The sequence below is a fragment of the Cyprinodon tularosa genome, unplaced genomic scaffold (assembly GCF_016077235.1).
Source record: "Cyprinodon tularosa strain WSP-4 unplaced genomic scaffold, ASM1607723v1 ctg345, whole genome shotgun sequence".
Taxonomy (NCBI): domain Eukaryota; kingdom Metazoa; phylum Chordata; class Actinopteri; order Cyprinodontiformes; family Cyprinodontidae; genus Cyprinodon; species Cyprinodon tularosa.
Genome location: NW_024039058.1, coordinates 444,941 through 465,125, shown reverse-complemented (window position 1 = coordinate 465,125; position 20,185 = coordinate 444,941). Strand labels below are relative to the sequence as shown.

The 20,185-nt window shown below is 37.1% G+C and overlaps 1 protein-coding gene across 1 annotated transcript in view; it reads right to left on the bottom strand.

Moving 5' to 3' along the window:
• snd1 (staphylococcal nuclease and tudor domain containing 1) overlaps positions 1-20,185 on the bottom strand; it is a 229,952-nt gene that overhangs the window by 183,194 nt on the left and 26,573 nt on the right. The window contains exon 11 of the mRNA XM_038294784.1: positions 7,367-7,468. Within this exon, the coding sequence (XP_038150712.1) occupies positions 7,367-7,468 (102 nt within the window). The remainder of the gene's footprint in view (positions 1-7,366; positions 7,469-20,185) is intronic.

Below are 20,185 nucleotides of genomic sequence, written 5' to 3'. Positions count from 1 at the left end.
TATGTAGGAACTGCTATAGTGGAAGCGTCATGAGGAGCATGTTGGAAAATCTAAATAAATAGTGGATTTAAACATCAATGCTTCTCACCAACCGGCACCATAACATGCAACCCAATATGACCAAACTATAGCATGAGACAATAAAAAAACAGGGCAAACATGAAAGAGAGACTGACGTGTAAAAATAATACTGATAAATAATCCTGATAAGAGAATATTAGAATGTGAGCAGTTCATGCTGCTTTTTAGAAGGTTATAATCAGTATTTGTATTATCTAATAGAACAGCAGCTCTGATTCTGGAAATATATGAGATGCTTTGCAGGGAACTGATGAATGGAGGGACAAAAAATTTAGCTTTATCTGCAGTGTATTAAGTAAGTACGTCTCAGATATTTTTATACATATTTGTCACATCCTTTCATGGAACAACCCTGAAGAAATTTCTACCTATATACATACATAAAAACGTCAACCCATATTACAGACTCTGCTTTTCTTAATTCCAAAGCTGTTCTATCAGGTTGAAATCAGGACTGTGCAGACCAGTGAATTGGAGTTTTTCTATATTGAGTCAGAATTCTCCCAAAAGTCACTTGTAATAAATATTTAAATGAGCAGTTTTATTGAAAATGCACACATGTAAACTACTATCCATGGACACATTGAATGTTCTGTGCCAAATACACACAAAGACACGGGTGCATGTTCCTTTCGTGAAATTGTGGTTAACTTTTTATGCACCTATAGATTCTATAATGCTTGCATGTGGACCCATCTCTGCACGCTCAGATCAACTTTTGTCACTTTGAATGCATCCAAAAAAACCAACTCTGTGATTGGCTACTTTTCAGGAAATACTGCCTCTTTAAGCTGTAATTGTCTTCCTACTAGCAAAGCAACTTCATGCTATCCACTTCTCTTCAAAAGTTGGTAAGCAAAGTCAATAAATATAAGATGGTCTGGATGAATATTAGATTCGGATTGGCTGTAGGATGTCGGTTAAAGAGGATTATAAGTCAACTACAAAAAAAAGTTCTGTCAAATAGCCTGATAATTTCTGCAAACTCAAACTGGAAATGGGAACGCTCGTTAACTTGAGGGATTTCTTGTAACCAATTAAAGGCAGGTTGCTTTGTCTGGTAGCGAACGCCTTCAAACTGACAAAAATTGACAGCAGTGAGCAGAAATGGATCCACACGCGAGGAGCAGAGACGCTGTGCACATGTGGAAATCAAACCACATGTGCACAGAGAAAGAGCATTTGCGTTAGAAAGAGTCAATGAGCGTCTGTATGAAGTAAAGCTACTTAAAGGAGTATTTATTACCTGTGTGCAATTTTGGCAGAATGTTGACACCATATATCCAAACAGGAATAGTAGATTTGAATTGGAGCATCCAAATTTATTGATTTGGTGTGACTCAATACTTGTTGGCAGCATATGGTATAATACTTTGATGAGATGCAAAGCCATTAGTCAAAGTTACTAATTGACAAAAGTGAATACACTGAGAAGTTAAAATTTCAGTTGTGTCCAATTAACTATTTTTCCTCTATGTCATGCACCTCGTTAGCAGTACAAGGTCTCAGGTGTGCATGGCGAGCGGGTGTTCATCCCATAATGAACACTGCAGGTTATAAAGATGAGACTGCTGTAAGAAGATTGCCAAATCTTCCACACAGTCTGATGAGGAAAAGCAAACTAAAGACTGGAACCAGTCCCCTGGTCTAATAAGAGCAAGTTTGGCATCAACCAGGCTAAGGGTTACCAAGTCAAGTGTGTCTTTCCTACAGTCAAGCATGCTGGTAGGAGTGTAATGGTTTGGAAAAGGCCAAATGTAGGGAGATGTGTTTTATTTTAAGGAACTGAAGCGGATCTTGTCGTGTGACACATTGAAGCAAGCCATCATCCCTTCCTCTGTAAAACTAGGTCAGGGCAGTATTCTAACCTGAGACACCCCAAACTCACCTCCAAGATGACCACTTTAGGAGGAATGGCAGCCTAGTGGTTAGGGCATAGAGCTTGGAATCCTGAGGTTGAGTTTGAAACCCACTCCCACAGACTGTAACTCTGGCTCTCTGAGCAAGACCCTTAACCCCTGGGCACCGCATGATGGCAGCCCACTGCTCCCCAAGGAGATGGGTTAAAAGCAGAGATAAATTTCTCCAATGTGAGATCAATAAAGTTCAATTATTATTTTTTTTGTTATTTACAGTATAGTATAGAGTCTTATCTTTATTGCCATCACTTGAAAACATGAATCTTTACAGAAATATAACGGGTCAGTTTAAATAGATTATAAATTGTAACTAACTATCTGAATGTGCTTGAACCAAGATCTCAACTTCTCCTTTGAACCTGCTCTTACTTTCACCCACTCTATATCAAATACCCAACCACACATAAGACATTCACTCACTTATATGCCCGCCAATAAAAAGGCAAAAAATTCTGTTGCTAACAGTGCTACACAAGCAGCTGCATAACAGGAGCCACTTTGAGCATGCAGGATTATCCAAATGTGCTCAACCCTGATAAGTGGCTTAATGCAACATTTCCATTTGACTTTTTTTCCTGATGAAGCTGAGACCCAGGCGTGCAAGAAGCACTACTTAGAAAGTTAGCCAAATCTAGCTTTTTGGGATTATGTCACCATGCAAGCGCTGCCATTTCAATGCGGGTGGGGATGGATATAAGAAAGCCTGAGACAGACAGAGCTGGACTGACAGGGAGAAAAGGGAAATAAGGTGATGCCTCACTGCATTTTTTTTTTTTTTTTGTAAAATGATAACTTAGAAGAGGATTTTGGACATAAAAGTTTTTCTTTTTATGATGGTAAAAGGCAGAATGTCAGAAAACAATCTTTATTAGCTATGAAATTACTGGAAATTAGGACTTAATTTAGTAATAATATGGAAAAATTGTTGGAATGATAACACTACATTTACCCTAAAGCTCCTTTCAAAGACCAGTCCAGATGTGAGCCACCTTTGTTGTTCACAAAGCAATTAACTATAGAGTTCTCCTGCCAAAAAATGAAAATAAAAGCCCTCTGAAAATTGATATTAGATATTCTTTATAAAAAAAAAATGCACAAAGCTCCCCTTGTGAATAAAGAAATGGGGTGCTTTCATAGAAAAAAAGGAATTTAGCATAGCTCCATTCCCCTAAATCACCAGTTGCAGTTGGGCTTTAAGATTTAGATCACTGGGAGTGGCAGTTATTGCTCAATCATGTCAGAGAAGGTTTTGTAGGTGAAAAATATGCCCATTTCTTACATCATGACATGCTTGTGTTCTGACACAGCTACCAGGCTTCAAATGAGAATGTTTGCTAGTTGAACATTGCCAATTAGCTTTACTACATTTCTGTCACCTGTCTTTTAAATCAAATGTAAAAATAAATCTAGGCTTATGAAATCCCCAATCACAACAGCTATGAGACATGCTAGCGTAAGTCCACAGTGTTCTCACACAGCATGACTGTTCATCTGGCATCTGTTTTTGAACATTTATGATGTAGATTCAGATAAAGCCACAGACTGTTATTAATTTCATTACTGATACATAAAAGCCTGGACCTTCTTTCAAATAGCTTAGACTCTCAAAAGAATCTGACAATAAAGTAAGTGGGTCAACTAAATTGTTCTGTTTGTTGACATGCAACATGTTCCTGCACACAACAGGGTATGCCGCATTCAAAATGACAAGCTATCAAGGCCAAGGTGCAACAGATCATTATGAAAGACTTCATGCTCGAGTACCGAACTTTCAAACATTCACAACAGAGATTTCATTTTATCCAAACTAAATCATTCTTGTTGCCAAGGCAGCTAAAGCCCACAGCTTTTTCCAGACTTGTTAAATTATTTTCAAAAAAAAAATGATATATGGTGACAGAAGGTTTAAATCAGAGCTTTAGTCTTGTATCTTGGCAACAAAAAGGAATAGAAGAGAAGCAACTTCCCAGAGCCCCTTCCTTTTATTGATCTTGCAGCGTAAGAAGGGAGGAAGCAGTGCCGCTGGAAAATGGACAGCTCTCCACTTGAACCCGACTTCAAACAGGAAAAAAAAAACACCAGCATACTTGGAAGATCAAGCATCAATATTAATCAAATGTGGAGCAACATATAGAGATATGCATGCAGGAGAGCTTGAATCTTCAGAAACTTTTGAGGTTTCTGAATCATTAAAATCATTTGAAGTGCTGCATCATGTATTGCTCTCTGTGTAAAACTAATACTTGAGTTAGCTTTAAAGGTGCATTTAAAATGAATGTACTGTATTGTAAGACAGTATGTATAGTAAATTGTGGCATAGCTGAAACCTAAAATTGAAATATAAAATTTTAAGCCCTGCAGGGAAACCTGAATATATCAAAATTCAGACCCTTATAAGCCAAATATTTCCTGATTCTACTTCAATGCTTCACACAATTATGTAAAATTCCTTTAGAAATTAAAAGTAAACACCAACTTTTAACCGGTTTAAACTAAAGAAAATTAGAACCTCATTATTTTTGCTGCAAAAGGATCAAAGTAATTACATCTCAAATAGTTTCTCATGCCTGATAAGAAGCTAGTTAAACAGCCAAACTGCTAAAATGTTTCCAGTTTTTACTTTAAAACATTTCCCTTTCTTTTCATTTTAAATAACAAAGCCTAAAGTTTGAGCCTAATGTAACCTGAGTGGGTAACAGTAATGCTGGGAAGGACATTTTTAGGATTTATCAAAAAATAATGTGGCTTCCTTGAAGTTATTAAGCCCACACTGCTCCCCAGGCGCCACACAATGGCGGCCCACTGCTCCCCAAGGCGATGGGTCAAAATGCAGAGATTTCCCAATTGTGGGACAATAAAGGGATTTACATTTATTTAGAAATATAGAGAATCTAAAATACCTCATATTATGAATCAGTGAATCATCATTTAATCCAGTATCTCTGTGCCCCAAATGTGGTTTTTAATTTAGACTACATTACAAAGAGATGCATACGGCTGAAGGCCTTTACTTCTAAGCTTCGACTTTTGGTTAAGAATCAGAAAATTTCAAAAGAAGCTTGAGTTACAATTCATGCTGGCATCGCTAACTTTTTAGCAGTTGCTATGACAGCATAACTGGGATGTTTGTGTGTTTGTTATTTGCTGGCTGATTGCAGACCTTGTGGGGAGCCCGTCTATGCAATCTTTTTTTCTTGTTCTCATAGTGCAGTTGTGTTCCTGTGACATGGGAGTAATAATTTTACCCTTTCAACATGGGTTTCAATTTAATTACTAACATTTCTATACACAAATAATTACAAACTATACAGTATAATGTGTTAATACTGGATAGCGTTGACGTCACACTTTTTTGAAGGAAATGTGAAGTTAATCAAATTTGAACCTTTTTTATAAAGAAACAAAAAATATAACCCAACTTTTAGTGCCTGTAAATTAACTGCAGGGTTGTAATAATGATAGAAATAAGGCAAATAAGAAGTGAGAAGATTTATAGAAGAAAAGCACATTTCTAGATTGAGAGCATGCAAATTTCTCGTCAGCATGGTGTCCGAGTTCTGCTGCTCTAATTCAGTTTAAAACATATAATTCAGGGGTAAGAGCTGCATTAACATTCAAGCTGTTTTACATTAAGACATAACAATCTCCTTTCTAAGCTGATAGAAATCTCTACAGACACAAGGTGTGCTTGTATATATAAACAAGCTCTGAATTGTTCCAATGTGGTTTGATGCATTCCAATATACAATGCAAACAGACCCACTGACTCACTCCAGTGAAAACAAGCCAACACACTTAAGGAGTTAACTCTTTTCAATGCAAACAATTATGCAGAGCTCCCACTACAATAAACAACACAAACAGCAATTTCCTTGAGGCTTTTCTTAGAGCGCAGGAACAATTAAGCCAAGTTAACTTTAGCAGCTTGCAAGTCAAAGCAAGATATATGGAGACGAATAACAAATTATACATGAACGTACAGCTAATTTGAAAATGCTAAACCTCAGAGCACAAGTATTGAGCCTATTGCTAACAATATTTACTGTATCTGTTCAAAGCTGGATGCTTTTGCTTTTAAAAAGTACTTTAAAGCTGAAGATTTCTGAAATCAAGTCTAAATAAATGTGCAAGTTTTTCTTGTAGTGTTTAAGATGATCATAAAAGAAGCCAACATGAATACTGTTGTAATTCAGTTCTGGCAGATCTACTCGCACCAAAGCATGGCTTCAGTTTCCAAGTTTCTACTGCATGTACTCTATTATTTTTGGAACACAAACCTAACAAACAAAATCATTATTTTCGCTTCAGTTGATGTAAACCAGCTCAGGGCTGAATTTTCTGTCATTAAAAAAACATTAATGAGGAGGATTAAAATGTCTGTGATGAGAAGCTGGGACAGGGATATGAATCTCACTCCCATACAGAGAGCCAGAAGGAACTCTTCTGGCTTTTGACTTTGAGTGGGTGCCTGTTTTTGTTTAACAGCCTCGGTTGTACTGTTATGAAAGTGTGAGTGAACTGCTTGCTCCATCTACTATCAGGGTTGTTGGAGATCAGTCATCAATATGCTGGTATTGTACATTCTCAGTCAAACTAAAATACATATTCAACTTTAAAACTGTTCCATTTGTTTTCTTTCTGCTTCAAAAAAATTTGATGTTTTACATTTATGAGATTTTATTGTGATCGCAAAGACCATCTTGGCAGTTTTCCATCAATACAAACTTTATTTCTACACTAATCTTTATGCACTTCTTGTTCTCATGATACATGCCGTCTGTTTTTGGCAAAAGTAAAAAAAACAATTTATCCAGAGTCATAAACTCAACCTACCCCCAAAGTTGTATCATTTCCAAACAAGTTGTTTTTTTTGTATTTCTGTTTCCACAATCAGCTTGCATTCAGTTGTGGCATACACACTAGAAGAAAAGCTAAGCTGGAAATCTAAAATCCTGCTATGCATCTAGAAGAGCGTTTAACCCTCTGCTAAGCTCTAACAGGTCAGATGTGAGTAAATCACAGCAGCCCCCCAAGTGTACAAACCAAGTAGATCAATATACACAAGAGGGGGAAATCAACACTGCTTGTTTAAAGGGTGCATCCAGGCCAACACTAAGCCCCAGGACATCTTCCATGAGCACTTAGTATTCACACGCAGACACAGAGGAAATAGATATCCAGCTCTGAAATACATTTGTCTGTCAATGAGAAAGGTGCAGGGAGCACTTACAGTCAAATTGCATATTTTTATCTACAACTATTACAGAATTCCAAAAGCGCGATAAAAAGAAATCAGTCATTCATTTACCGGAGAGTGAAAAATAAAAAATAAAATTGGAGCTTTAAAATCAGTGAGTGGTTCTTACCTTTTTCCCAATGAGCTTCTTCCTGAGGAACTCCCGGGCCTCAAACATGTATGGGATGTCATACAGAGGACGGAATCGTTTGTCTTTGTCCTTGTTCTTCTCCTGAATACAGATTGAGGGGTGGGGAGGGAAAGGGGGGGTTGAGAAGAAGAGAGAAAGTTAGAAGGGGAGAAACAACTCAAATTGCACTTTTAAAGGTTGATAGCTATGAAAAGCAGCTGCAGATCTGATTTGAGAGAAAGAAAGACACAAAAGTACAATATGCAGTGCTCCAAATAAAAATATGAAGTGTATTCCCGAGTCACTTTTTTAATTAATGCTACTTGTGCGCAGAGCACCAAGAACACAGCAGAGATGTTGGTGCTAAAGTTATAGGGAGAGTCTCAGAAAAAACATGTACAAATAAACCTTTAATGGTGGTCATCATAAAAGCATGCAACAATTTAGATTTTTATTGAATATTTTCTGACTGAAATCACTCTTCTTTCTTCACAATTCACTAACTTGGGTTGTTCTATTGTGTAAGCTTCTAAAAAGATATACTTAGGTTCATAGCGGTCAGTGACAAAATATTAAAACTTAAGGCGTATTGAATTTTCCACTCTAAACAGTAAAAATAGTCTATTGGACACAGTTAAACACATCAAAGCGGTTGCTTTCAGTTTGTTTACTCTGCTTTTGTTCTTTCAGTCACATGGCAGAAACAGGACCATGAGCTCAATGAAATATTAAAATGTGAGTGACAGCAGCTCATACAAACACCACTTCACTCAAACAGGCCTACTACCGCTGCTCTCAACACAGATAAAACTTGCAATCAGTAAATACAAAGCTATCATGCACACTGACACAAACAGGCAGACACTTCACCTTGAACAACTGCATGACAAGCATATATTCCAAGTACTTATTTACAATTTCTGGGTAGGCTCAAAACTTTCCATTTTGATAAAGCTTATAGTTAGAGTGGATCAGGTTATGCAACTATATGATTAGAATGCTGGAGGACATAGGGACCCTTTTTCATCATGTCAGCTGTGCTGCTGCCATAAACACCGTTGTTTATAGATGTTGGAGCTTGGCCTGTTTTTCAGTCTAGTCCTGTTTCTCTGACCGAGACTGGCTGAGTCAACTGAGTCGATGCAATCAACTGGTTTTCTTTAGATAGAAAACTGAATAAATTTGGCTGTATGATCTGGTTAAATTGTCTCTGTAAAGTGCCCTGAGATGACAAGTGTTGTGAATTGGTGCCATATAAATAAACTTAATTGAACTGAATTGAATTTCAAAGAACACTGAACACTAGTTCTTATGCCCATACCAACAAGTTCAGGGGGCACCCCTCACTTATTTACAACATGGAGATAGATAAAATATCCATAAAATAAGTTGTTTGGTCCAACAGCACTGCATATCTTATTTAGGAAAAATGATAAAGTAGTTTTTCTTGCAAAAGACTGAAGGAATCTCCTGAGCCTATAGAGCTTCAGTCAGTCCGTTTGGAGACTGACTGGCCCACTTCAAGACTCTACTCTTCTGTATAAGCCATCGTTTGTTCACTTAAAACATAACGCTTCTCCTCTACAAACTACTAGAACCATGCAGGTTTTATGAAATCACAAACTGATATTTGAAACCGTTTATTATCACCTCCGAATTCACTGAGACTAAGGTTTACCTTGAAGAACAACATCCCCAAAGCAAGATGTCCCCAGCACCATGTGTCAGGCTATGTATGGATTTTTCTCCCAAACATACCTTTTGCAATTGTGGCCAAAACTTGAGTGTTTCATTCATCTAGAATACATATTTGAACATGTTTATGGATGAATATAAATGATTATTTAGCTAGCTTTGATATTCTTGTGTTACAGTTCTTTAAATCCCTTTATATGACAAATGCAATTGTAATTACATTGTAATTTAATTCTTATACACAGCCCATTTTTTTCTTGCCACTCTAATTAAAAGGACCAACATGAGAAGATTACAGAAGGCACAAGATTGTCCTTAGATCCCTCCTAAGTAAAACTAGGAGGGACGGGAGGGCAAAATGTGGGTAAGAAATGGAGGGCAAACTGACATGGAGACAAAAGAAGAGGAAGGAAATTTGTCTGGATCAATAAATGTTTAGGGATCAATTACTGTCTTCAAGAGGAGAGTTTCTGGAATAAAAACTCTAAAAGGCAGCATTTAAGAGGCAGAAATCTTTCTGATACTTTGTTGCTTGACATGGCAGAGCTGCAAAAGAACAGAATTATGTTACTGGCCTTTGCTGGATTTATTAAATTATGAGTTAAATGTGTTTGTGCCTTCCTTATTCAGTTCCTTACTATCCACATTCTCGAGCTGAATCAACAAAATGTTAATTCCTAGAGCTGCTCTCACACATACAGAGTGGAAATCCCTCAACGCTCAGCCAAAAGGTGATTCATAAAGTCAGTTTCAGATAGTTCAGGGTGAGCAAATCCCAGCCTCAAGGGTGTATATCCTCACTGTTCTGGAAATTTTTTCTAACTGAACATGTCTGACTTCAATGAATGGGTCATTAGCAACCCCCCGCAGAACTTTGTCACATGCAGGGGAGATAATACATCCATTTCACTCAGGAGTTTTGGAGCAGAGAAACAAACCTGCACATCAGGAGTCCCTGAGGACCAGGTTTGCCCACTCCTGAATGTTGGAGTACTTCAACTAATCAGTTGCAGCGACTTGATGGAAGGAGCTTTGAAGATTTCACATTGCCCTGAGCTTTAACTTTATAGATTTTGTTCTTAAAAGAGTGTAACAAACTGTGTAAAAACTAAAGTCTAAAGAATAGTTCTGTTTCTCCATTTTATTCTCTTTGTACTTAAATATATGCTCTAAATACAGGGCCCATTTTTTTTTAAATACCATCATTTGGCCAGCTGTTTTGGCCCTTTATTGGTATGACGTCATCGGCTCGGTGAATTGACAGTTTGATGGACAGAAAACAAACAAACACAATGGGACAGGGAAAAAATTTCACACTTTTGTAAACACCAAATTTCATACTTTGAAAATGCGTAAGAAGGCTGTTGGTGGCTTCTTTTGGATAAAGCCTATTCATGCCAAGGCTTCATTATAATTGTATATAATTGACAAAGGACAATACAACAGAACTGTTTCTACAAAGAGCCCAGAGCAGCACAAACAGGACTGGTGAATTGAAAAAAATAATTCTCAACTAATAGGCTGTAGAAAGACAACCATGTCACAGTGAAAGAGCATAAATGTCAGTGCTGTATTCCAATTAGAGCCAGGCAGAAGAGAGGCAGATACAATGAGGGCACCGTTAAAAAAAAAAAAAACAGGCCTCTATGATGCAAACAAGTTAAGAAGGGGACTGAAGCAAGGTCAAAGGGAAGGGGGACTTCTCATCGAGAGCTGCCAACAGGAACCAGAGCTTAATGAGTGAAATCAAATAATTTAAAAACAAAAATGATTTATCTTCACAGTATAATGATAAATACAAACAATGCTCCCCTACTCGGATAATAAAGTGAAAAATATCATGACTAGTCTAATTATTTGGCTATGGAGCCATATCTGGCTTCATTCACCGGATAAACCGACAACCTCAGCTTCATTAAATTACTCCAGACAACCTCCCCGTACCATCATCCATAAACTGTTATTATGCTGCAGCAGTAAGGTTACAGATAGAGGAGAGAGCTGGAGCCATGTCTCAGCCGTAACCAAATAAAAACTGTTCCCTCTCCCTATCCTCAGGGGGAGTTTTGTTCTATTTGGGGTGAATTCCCTTCATTCTATATTACCCACTAAGGCTCGGGAATCATCTTTGACTACTGCAGAGGCATGGTGCATGCTGGATTGTACAGTGTCGCAGGGCTGCAGGCGCTGAGGCTGTGAATGTGTGGATGTTACTGCTCCGAGCATTTTAAGCTTGAGAAACGTCAAAACTGAAACCATGAGTCAGGAGAATGTCATTTTTCTAATGTTGGGGGAGTACAGTAGAAGGTCTCAATTTTATATGTAGTTGATTGAGGGGAGTTTTGTTTGTACAGAACTACTCTTTTGGGGGAAAATCTCCTCTGCATGCATGTGTCTCAGACAATGAGTGCATCATTTCTGATGACACAAAGCTCTCAGAGTCTTGGAGAAAAAGGCAACATTTACGGATGTGTACAAAGCAAGATGACTAGCCCTATGAAATCAGTTTTATTTTTCCCGAAAATTCACTTTTTCCATTTGTATTTTCCTGAATTTTGCTGGATTTTACACCATTATAAAGAGACTAAAAAATATTTAACAAACAACCAAAAATGTAATTTTTTTTTAACAAATAAAACTAATTGATGTGGTTCAACAGAATATTAGATGTTTTAGCAACATACTTAAAAGTATGTACTGTCCTTTTTTACAAACAAATACTTTTCATGAGCAAGACATTTAATCTCACATTAAAAGAAGGTTTCCTTTCATAAAAGTGCTTTATATTTAAGAAATAAAATCTACAACACTGTCTAAATTTGTCTTTTAAAAAGGAATCCACAGTTGTTTTTACTTCTTCCAACAGTGAAAAATTTACAGTAATATTTACCTGTCTTTTTTAAGGTACAAAAAAAGGTAATGTCCTAAACAATCTCATGCCCTGCTTGTTCTGATGTAGATTAACACCTTGCAGGCATCCGGCTCGCACTAGCTAGCTGCTTATCCCAGTTTCTGATACGACTGACTGTAAGTGGTCACAACATGGATTCATATGTGTCCGGTCGATTGCTTTACTGATAAAAATTGCAGGAAAAATAGAGAAAAAAAACTTTGAAAAAAAAAAAAACTCTTTTGCCCTCTAAGTTAATTTTTTTTTTTTAGAGGACTTCAGTATTTGTACTTGCCTCTTCAACATGGCCGACCTGAGCCTGCCCTGCAAAAACAGCTGAAAGCAGATAAAGGAGATGGCAGTGGACAAAATACCTCAATAGTGGGAAAATCCTCTAAGATTCTGCGTTTTTCACTAGATACCTTTTATATGCTAAATTGCACAATTCCATCTGTGTTTCCTTGAACATGGAAATCATAGGGCCCTATAAACGGCAGAGTTTTTAAACTGTAAATTATATAACCCAAAGAAAACAACACATAACAGCTGCAACTTGTGAAAGTCTGTAGCAGCTCAGGCATCAGCTTTTGTAACAGTATAATTAAAAACATCAGAAAACAAAAATTACAAACTACTTCCAGATATTTATCACTTGATCTAATTTCACTAAGATATAACATGTAGGCTACACTTTCATTATTCCGCCTGTCAAACAGTCATGTTCAGAGTATAAGATGCCAAAAAAACATCATTACCTGAAATCTGACCCCAAAGACTGATGCTGAATCATTTAATAACTACAGATATAATTATGACAATAATTACCTTAACTTGCTGAACCTCAGATCGTTTAAAACAGTTCACCAAAAACACTGAAAGCCTGACAAAATTTATATTAGCTTTCAAGTGCTTGATATCCATTTAACAAATTCTAGTTTTAATGAAGAATGGTGAGAATCTGAGTAGCTCATATTTGCTGGTTAATTAGATGTGATATTTCTCTGGGTAAATTAGCATCAAGTAAACACGCTTTAGGCCATCTGACTGGCAGTGCATAGCAACAGGTGGGGAGATTAAGAGGGTTCAGTCTTTCTTCCTAGCTCTCAGGAAACATTTTTGGCTCATCCAGATGGTCTAAAAGGTGATTAAAGAGATGTAAGAAATGTGTTTTTTGGGAGAAAATACCAGGAAATTAGATTTTAAAATAATCAAAATCAAAAGTTTACAACTAGATTAAAGCCATACTTTAACCTGACTGAAGGAGTAAGAAAGGTTGGAAAAATCTAGAAACAAGGAAATGACTGAGGGGCATCAAGGAAAGATATGACATTTGTTTAATATTACCTGTTCCTGAAACGAATGCTTCAAATGACCGTCTCATTTAAGAGATGAGATATCCTGATATCTCGTATCTGTGGTTAAAAAAAAAAAAAAACTCTGTTCACTCCTTTAATCCACAGGAGTTTCAGAGAGAGGCATATGTTATCTATTCATCAAATCTGGGTGCACAATAGTGTGGAGAAACATTCCATCTTCGGGGAAGATACTAACCAGTTTGTAAATTCAGTAATGGAAAAATAATCAACAATAATTTCACCATTTTCTTCCTCTGTAATATAAGAAACCTTGTTTAGGAGTGCAGCTAGATCACTCATAGTTATTGCATCTATCCGACATATGGGCCAGCTGTCTGAAGTCAGGGATGTAACAAACCAAAAGGAAAAGAATCAGCGCATCGTTCTGAGGGGAAACAGGAAAGATTTCAGCACTCTGAAAGAAGGCCTGAGCCGGGAGATAAGGAGCTGGTATATCTAGAACGGAACACCAGTCTGATACTGATACGCAAGGGCACCCCTGTTGTCCTAGATGGTGTCGTTAAGAGTACGTTTCACATGCCAGACAACCGCAAAGTCTCAAACTTCTATCAAACTCCATTAACTGCTGGTAATGCCGTCAAAAACATCGACAAGGCACAGTGTCTGGTGACCTTTACTTAGTGTCTGACAGGCTGTTGACTTTTGCTAAAATAAAACTATACTTTCCTGCAATTTAAATGCACTTGTGTTCTGCATAACCGTGGCATTTTCATCCACTTTATACTTGCATTCAACCTGTGATCAAGCGGGATTTTTTTTTCTTACTCTTCTTCCAATCTTTCTACCAAAGTTCTGTATTTCACTTTAACATCTTTAAATTCTGTCCCAGTTTCTTTCTTCTAAAAATCTTTCCTAAAGCCGCACATCAACTCAGGTTCAATTGTAATGCAGCAATTTGTATATTTGTTAAGTACTGGAGACCAGTATATTACGTGTAATGACTGTACATTATTAACCTGATATAGCTCTGATTAAATCTGTTCAGGGAAAGGAGGAACATTCATCAGAACTCTCCAGGCTGATTGGTTAAGCCGATGCCTAATGCCAGTCCACTAACATTCTGCAGTAGACACCATGAGAAAACAACAATTTAGGCTTCCTTCCATTAATGCGCAGTTGATGCGGAAAAGGGACTAGAGTTATAGTTTAGCATGTTTGTTAACACACAAATACGGTTAGGTGTTCCCTGACTATATAACCCCTGACCTTCAATACTGCACTAATAGGCAGTTAAAGACAAAAGAATAGATTTTGGTTCAGTGTAATTTCATTATTTGAGAATATACCAGCTACTTTATGATACAAAATCTAAAACTTAAACATTTGTAAGCTATTACTGAAATATATCTTTAAAATAGCTTTTTTTTTACCCTTTAAAGATAAGTTATGCAATAACTTTTAATCAGGAAACGAGCGCAGCACTAGCGTCTGCTGGGATGGTGATGTCATCGGCCAAAACTAAAAATGATCCTATTTTACAAACTGTTTTACCTTCACAAATAAAATAATGAAAAAGTAGATCATTTTGATTCAATTCAGAGCTTAATGGGGGGATACTTGTATTGGATGAGCTAAAAAATTACCATTAATATCTCTGAAACGACACTAGCACAGATGTTTTTATGTTTTTTTCCCATTTTTACAAATGACCATTTTAAATGCACAGACCTGAACTAATGAAGCACTAACCATTCAGACTATTTGCTGAGTTTCACGTTGGTAGGGTGTCAGCTTCATGCAGCTGAAGCTCCTCCAATTCGAAGACGCGTTTCGGTGTTTAAACACTGTGCATATGAAATGCAGAGCAGTGAAATGCAGAGCAGTTTAACCCTGCGGTGTCCTAGGAAATCACCGTGTTCAATCTGAATGCACCTTAAGAAGTAAAGGAAGCCGTGTCCCATCTAACAGTAAGACCCAAGTGCAATCTGAGGAGGCCTCAGATTTTAGCATTCAGCCTGAAGTCCAGCTATTGTCAAACCAATTCTCACCTTGCAGGTGTCCAAACAGCTCTCAGTAGGTCAGGCTAACAACAACACTAACAATGCTCTGTTGGTAGGAGAGTCCAATCAGTGTGTGAATTTAGAGCAGCAGGACCACACTGCCAAAACAAATCAGCAGCTTCCAACTTCTTCTCACTCTTCATATCAGGGACTTTAAGCTAAATTACTGAAGTCCACCTATTTTGTTAACCTGTATCAGGGGTTAGTGCTCCATAAGTCATATGTTACATATGATTAGCCAAAACAACGAAAGCTATATTTTTTGGACATTAGTTTTTGGGCAACAATTTATTTGCAAAACAATATCCCTCACCTCTTTTCACATTGCAACCAAAAGATCTAAATGTTTGTCTGGAATTTTACTTTATAAAACACATAGCAGTACAGATTTAAGAAGTGGAAGAAAGGGACGCATAGAGTTAAACTAATAAAAAAAATGTTTAAATGTGGTCACACACACCCCTCTTTTACTCATAACTACATTAAAATTTCAAGTAAAACTCAAAAGCAAATTATGTCTAAATAGAAATGCATATATCTATATACATTTTTATTTCATATAGATATTTAACCTTGATGTAAATCCAAATGTTCTGGTAAGGTCTCAGGTTTCTAAGGAACACGAGGGAACAGAACTGAGACCTGAGGAGTTTGGTAGGGAGAAATTGTGGAGAATATGTTCTGACGGGTGAAATAAATTTCATACTAATAAAATATTGAGGAGAAGAAAACCTTTATGTCCATTTACTAATTGGGCACATTTCTAACCCAGTGTCCAACTCTAAAACGGTCTTTAAAGGTATAGAGGATGATCTTTTATTTCCAGGTGGATCATCTAAATAAGCGGTCCACCTAATCGTCAATCATTCTGGTGATAAGTTTACATAAGTCCGTCCTACGTGCTCGTCCCGTTTGCTATCTTTTTCTGCGCATGCGCACTTTCAGGCATCTACCTGTGGTGAGCTACGGCTTCAGACCGTCACTGAAGCTCACCTTTCTCACGGCGGTTCTTTGAAAATGGCCCGAGGGTCGTAAGAGAAAAAGTGTCTATGAAGTCTATGGAAAGAAAAGAAAGGCCTCAAAAGAGGCAGATATATCCCGGAATACTTTGTGCGGAGAGCTCTCCTCAGTGGAGGCGGAGTTATGTGACCAATGGGGAGCAAAATGTAGTGATAATCCGTCCGAATGGTAAGTTAACTGAGTTTGCTATAAAGTCCACTAAATAGTCCTCGCTCTATATAGGTAATTGAGGGATTTAGGGGTTAGGGCGGCTGTCAGACACAGTAAGCTTGTATGAGCTATGAGATCAGCAACTTTTAAACAGAGCGTGTAAGAGGGGAAATGGGCTTGTGCACGCTCTCACACAGGTTTAATAGGGGTTCCCTTTCTGGAGCGGGTACCGGGTTGTGCATGTGCATTTTTTTTTTTTTTTCAAAGTGGACAGGGTGGGTTATTTAAAAAAAAATTGCGAAAATCCTCCAAATACCTTTAAGATTAAACTGACATAGCTAAAATGTCTATGAAACAAATTATTTTCAACCACAATTACTGAGATTCAGTTGATCTTAGACTTGAAAATCCAAAAAAAAAGAATTAAAACAAAAGAAGGTAGGCTATAATAAATTGAGATTTTCTGCCCAGATAATTGTAACAGCAAACATTTTAAATTAAAGTTGAAGAATATGCATAATAAATTAAGCCAATTAGTGCATGCATAAGAAAATTTGCCAAAAAAATAAATGTTTAATAATAAAACTAAGAAAGTGTTAAAATTAAAAATATCCATATTAGTCATTTTTTTTTTTAAATGTGGTATTTAGTTGTTTTAAGTCCAAACATTCAAAGTTGAGCTGAAACAACCTTATTTTCAGACATAATGTGGAAAAGGGCGAATGGGGTGGGAAAAAAAGAAGAAAAAAAAAAAATCAATAAACATTCAGTCAACATGAATCTCACACATTAGCCGACTCCGGCCTGGATCTCTTTTTTTTCCTTCCAAACTGCATCAATTCTTTGTGGCATATATTAGGTGTTGAAGAATCCTCTGAGATTCGGTTCCACATACAGTCGTAACATTACACACTTTTTCAGACCTGTTAGATACAAACCCACCCACTTCTCACATGTGCTCTAACAGAATATAATTTAGTGACTGTGGAGGCTACCAGAGTACATTAAACTCAGTGCAATGTTAAAAACCCCAGAACGATTGCCTTTCAGACAGACCCTAATGGAAGCAGCCATCAGATGATGGGTGGTTTGATCATATTAGAATACTGTCAGCTAAGATACTAAAGTAAGTTAGTGTTTAAATGTTAAGCTGACACAAGGGAGCACTGCCAAAATTTATCCCCTGCTGACTCACGCCACCACAGACTAGAGTTGTTGAAAACAAGGAGGATAGATCAATGCTTCTTGTGTTGATACCAAACTGCTACCCCTTATCTGAATGTTCCAACTTAAGGCTGGACATAGAGTCATTTGACACTAGTTCCAACCTTTCAATTCTCCTGGAAACATTCCAATTTTACTAATGGATTCATAGATTTGAAGCCCAGTCCACCAACCAGAAGAAGCTGCAAAAGGTGGCCGTGAGAGGCTGATGGCCCCTCATTACCCCCTGTATTCTACACAATGCACGAACAGGCCGAAAGTCGGCCCGATCGAAAATTTCTCGCACAACTGGAGAATTGGCCCGAAAAGGGCAACAAAAAAAATGTTTAACGCTTATTCAGAATCGGACATACTTTAATAATCCCAGAGGGAAATTACTTATCATTCCTCTGTTCACAGAAGTAAAACAGCACTACTACCATATGTAGTGAAACTAAAGCGCAGTGAACAAAGCAAGGAAAATAAATTCTTTCAGCGATGTCTCCTTGGAATAACATCCATTGCACTGTTTTCCTCCTGCTCCAACAGCCTAGCAACTCACTTCTATCAGAAAAGAGTCAGCAAAGTAAATAGAGTAAGTCTTAAGTGTAGGTCACTAATGATTGCATCTTTTTTTATTAGGTTTACAACAATAAAACTCCATATTAAATATTTTTTGAAGACAAAATATTTATTTCAATGATCAGTTTGAAATTTATACCTTAGTTTAACATAACCATGTGACAATATATAGTAGGTTTGTAAAAAGTTGAATGTTTATAGAATTTAAAAAAGTCATCGTAGTTTAGACTATTTTATCCAAAAACAACTCTGGTTGAAGAACACAAACGAATGCAAGGTTTTTTGAGCCTTCATTTAAAAATAAATGAAAATAAAATTTGTTTTTAAATCAGAATTGAGAATCGATGGCATCCCAAATTGAAATGAGGAATCTGAATCTTTTATATTCAAGTGATTTACATCCCCAATCAGGGCCTGTCCAAAGAAAGCTGGCTTTGGATATATATACTTTTGGTTGGAAAGAGGGTCCCATCCAGACAAATTGGCAGCAATAAAAAAAAAAAGAAAGAAACCAATTCCCAGGGATCCACGATCAATTTGAAGCCACCTCAAGCAGTATTTCTATGATATGCCAGTCTGCTAACTGGTGCATTTGTACATGCAAGCGAACTGCTCTCAACACGAAAGCTGTGACACCAACGACTATGGTGGACTTCAGGGAGGCAGTGTAGGTACCAGATCTAATTGGCCCAACGATTGCCAGGGATGTTACACTATATGATTGGCTGAACATTGCCACTGTGAATGCAAAATATCATGGTTCCCCGGATAACGTTAATAACATAATGCAGCATCCATGTGCCGAGTCGGGAGTATCAGTAGTGTTACCATGTCTAAAGACAAACTAAGTTTTAACTGATTGATAGAAAAACAAAAAAAATTATTTTACGTTCAACAAAGTAATTCCAAGACCATTGAAATATAAAGGACAGAGCTAGGTAGAGCTGTGGCTTCCTAGCATCCATCAGGGTTAACATCTTTTAGCTCGGTCAGTTAACCATATCAAGCTACACTAATTTTAACTTCGTCAACTACAACAGTTCATTTTCTACAAGTATAGTAGAACAGTTTTTCCTTGGTCTAAAATCCTCAAATTTTTTAAGATGCTCCATTTGTCCTCTGCCCTCAGATCTTATTTAAAAGAAGAACTGAGACTTTTTGTATTACCTTGTTAAATGGCAGAGCTTAGTCTGAAATGTAATAAAATAAAAATTTATAGAAAGGAATAGAATAATTAATAGAATAAAAAAAAATTAGCTAATTAGGCTAATTTGTTTATTAAAATGTTTTATTAATTGCATATATGTCCAACTCTGCCCCTCTTGCCATATTTACATGCACACAAAACATGTGCTGTGTTTTTTTTGGACAGACGTATAGGGAGACGAACTATACTGGTTTACCTTGCGACTCAGAGATTCTACTTTGTCTTTTGCCCAAAGCCAATGCATTTTACTTATCAAATGTCAGGCTAGCTTTCCCCAACTACTTTTAATTATGCATCATACAATACAATCTCCCATCATATTTTATCCTAAATCAGGTCCTGATAGTTTCAGCCTTTATTCACAATTTTTGGTCGAAGAGTTTTAGAGACTATATTCCTATTCTTGGTCAAGAGGCTGGACACTAGCTGATCATTTTGTCTTAAGGATCATTCAGAGAGGATATTCTGTATACCTTGGTTTATAACAACTTCTTTGAGCCACTGCTGCTTGTCTATGAGCATATCAAACTTGTTAACCACCTTTACTCCTCACTCAGATGCTGTATAAACTAAGGCAGATTGTCATCTTCACGTCCAGAACCCCACTACACCGATTAAATAAATTCCCCTTTATGTTGTAAAAGGACAGATGTACATAATAAAACATCCTGTGAGTGAACATCTACTAAAGCAACA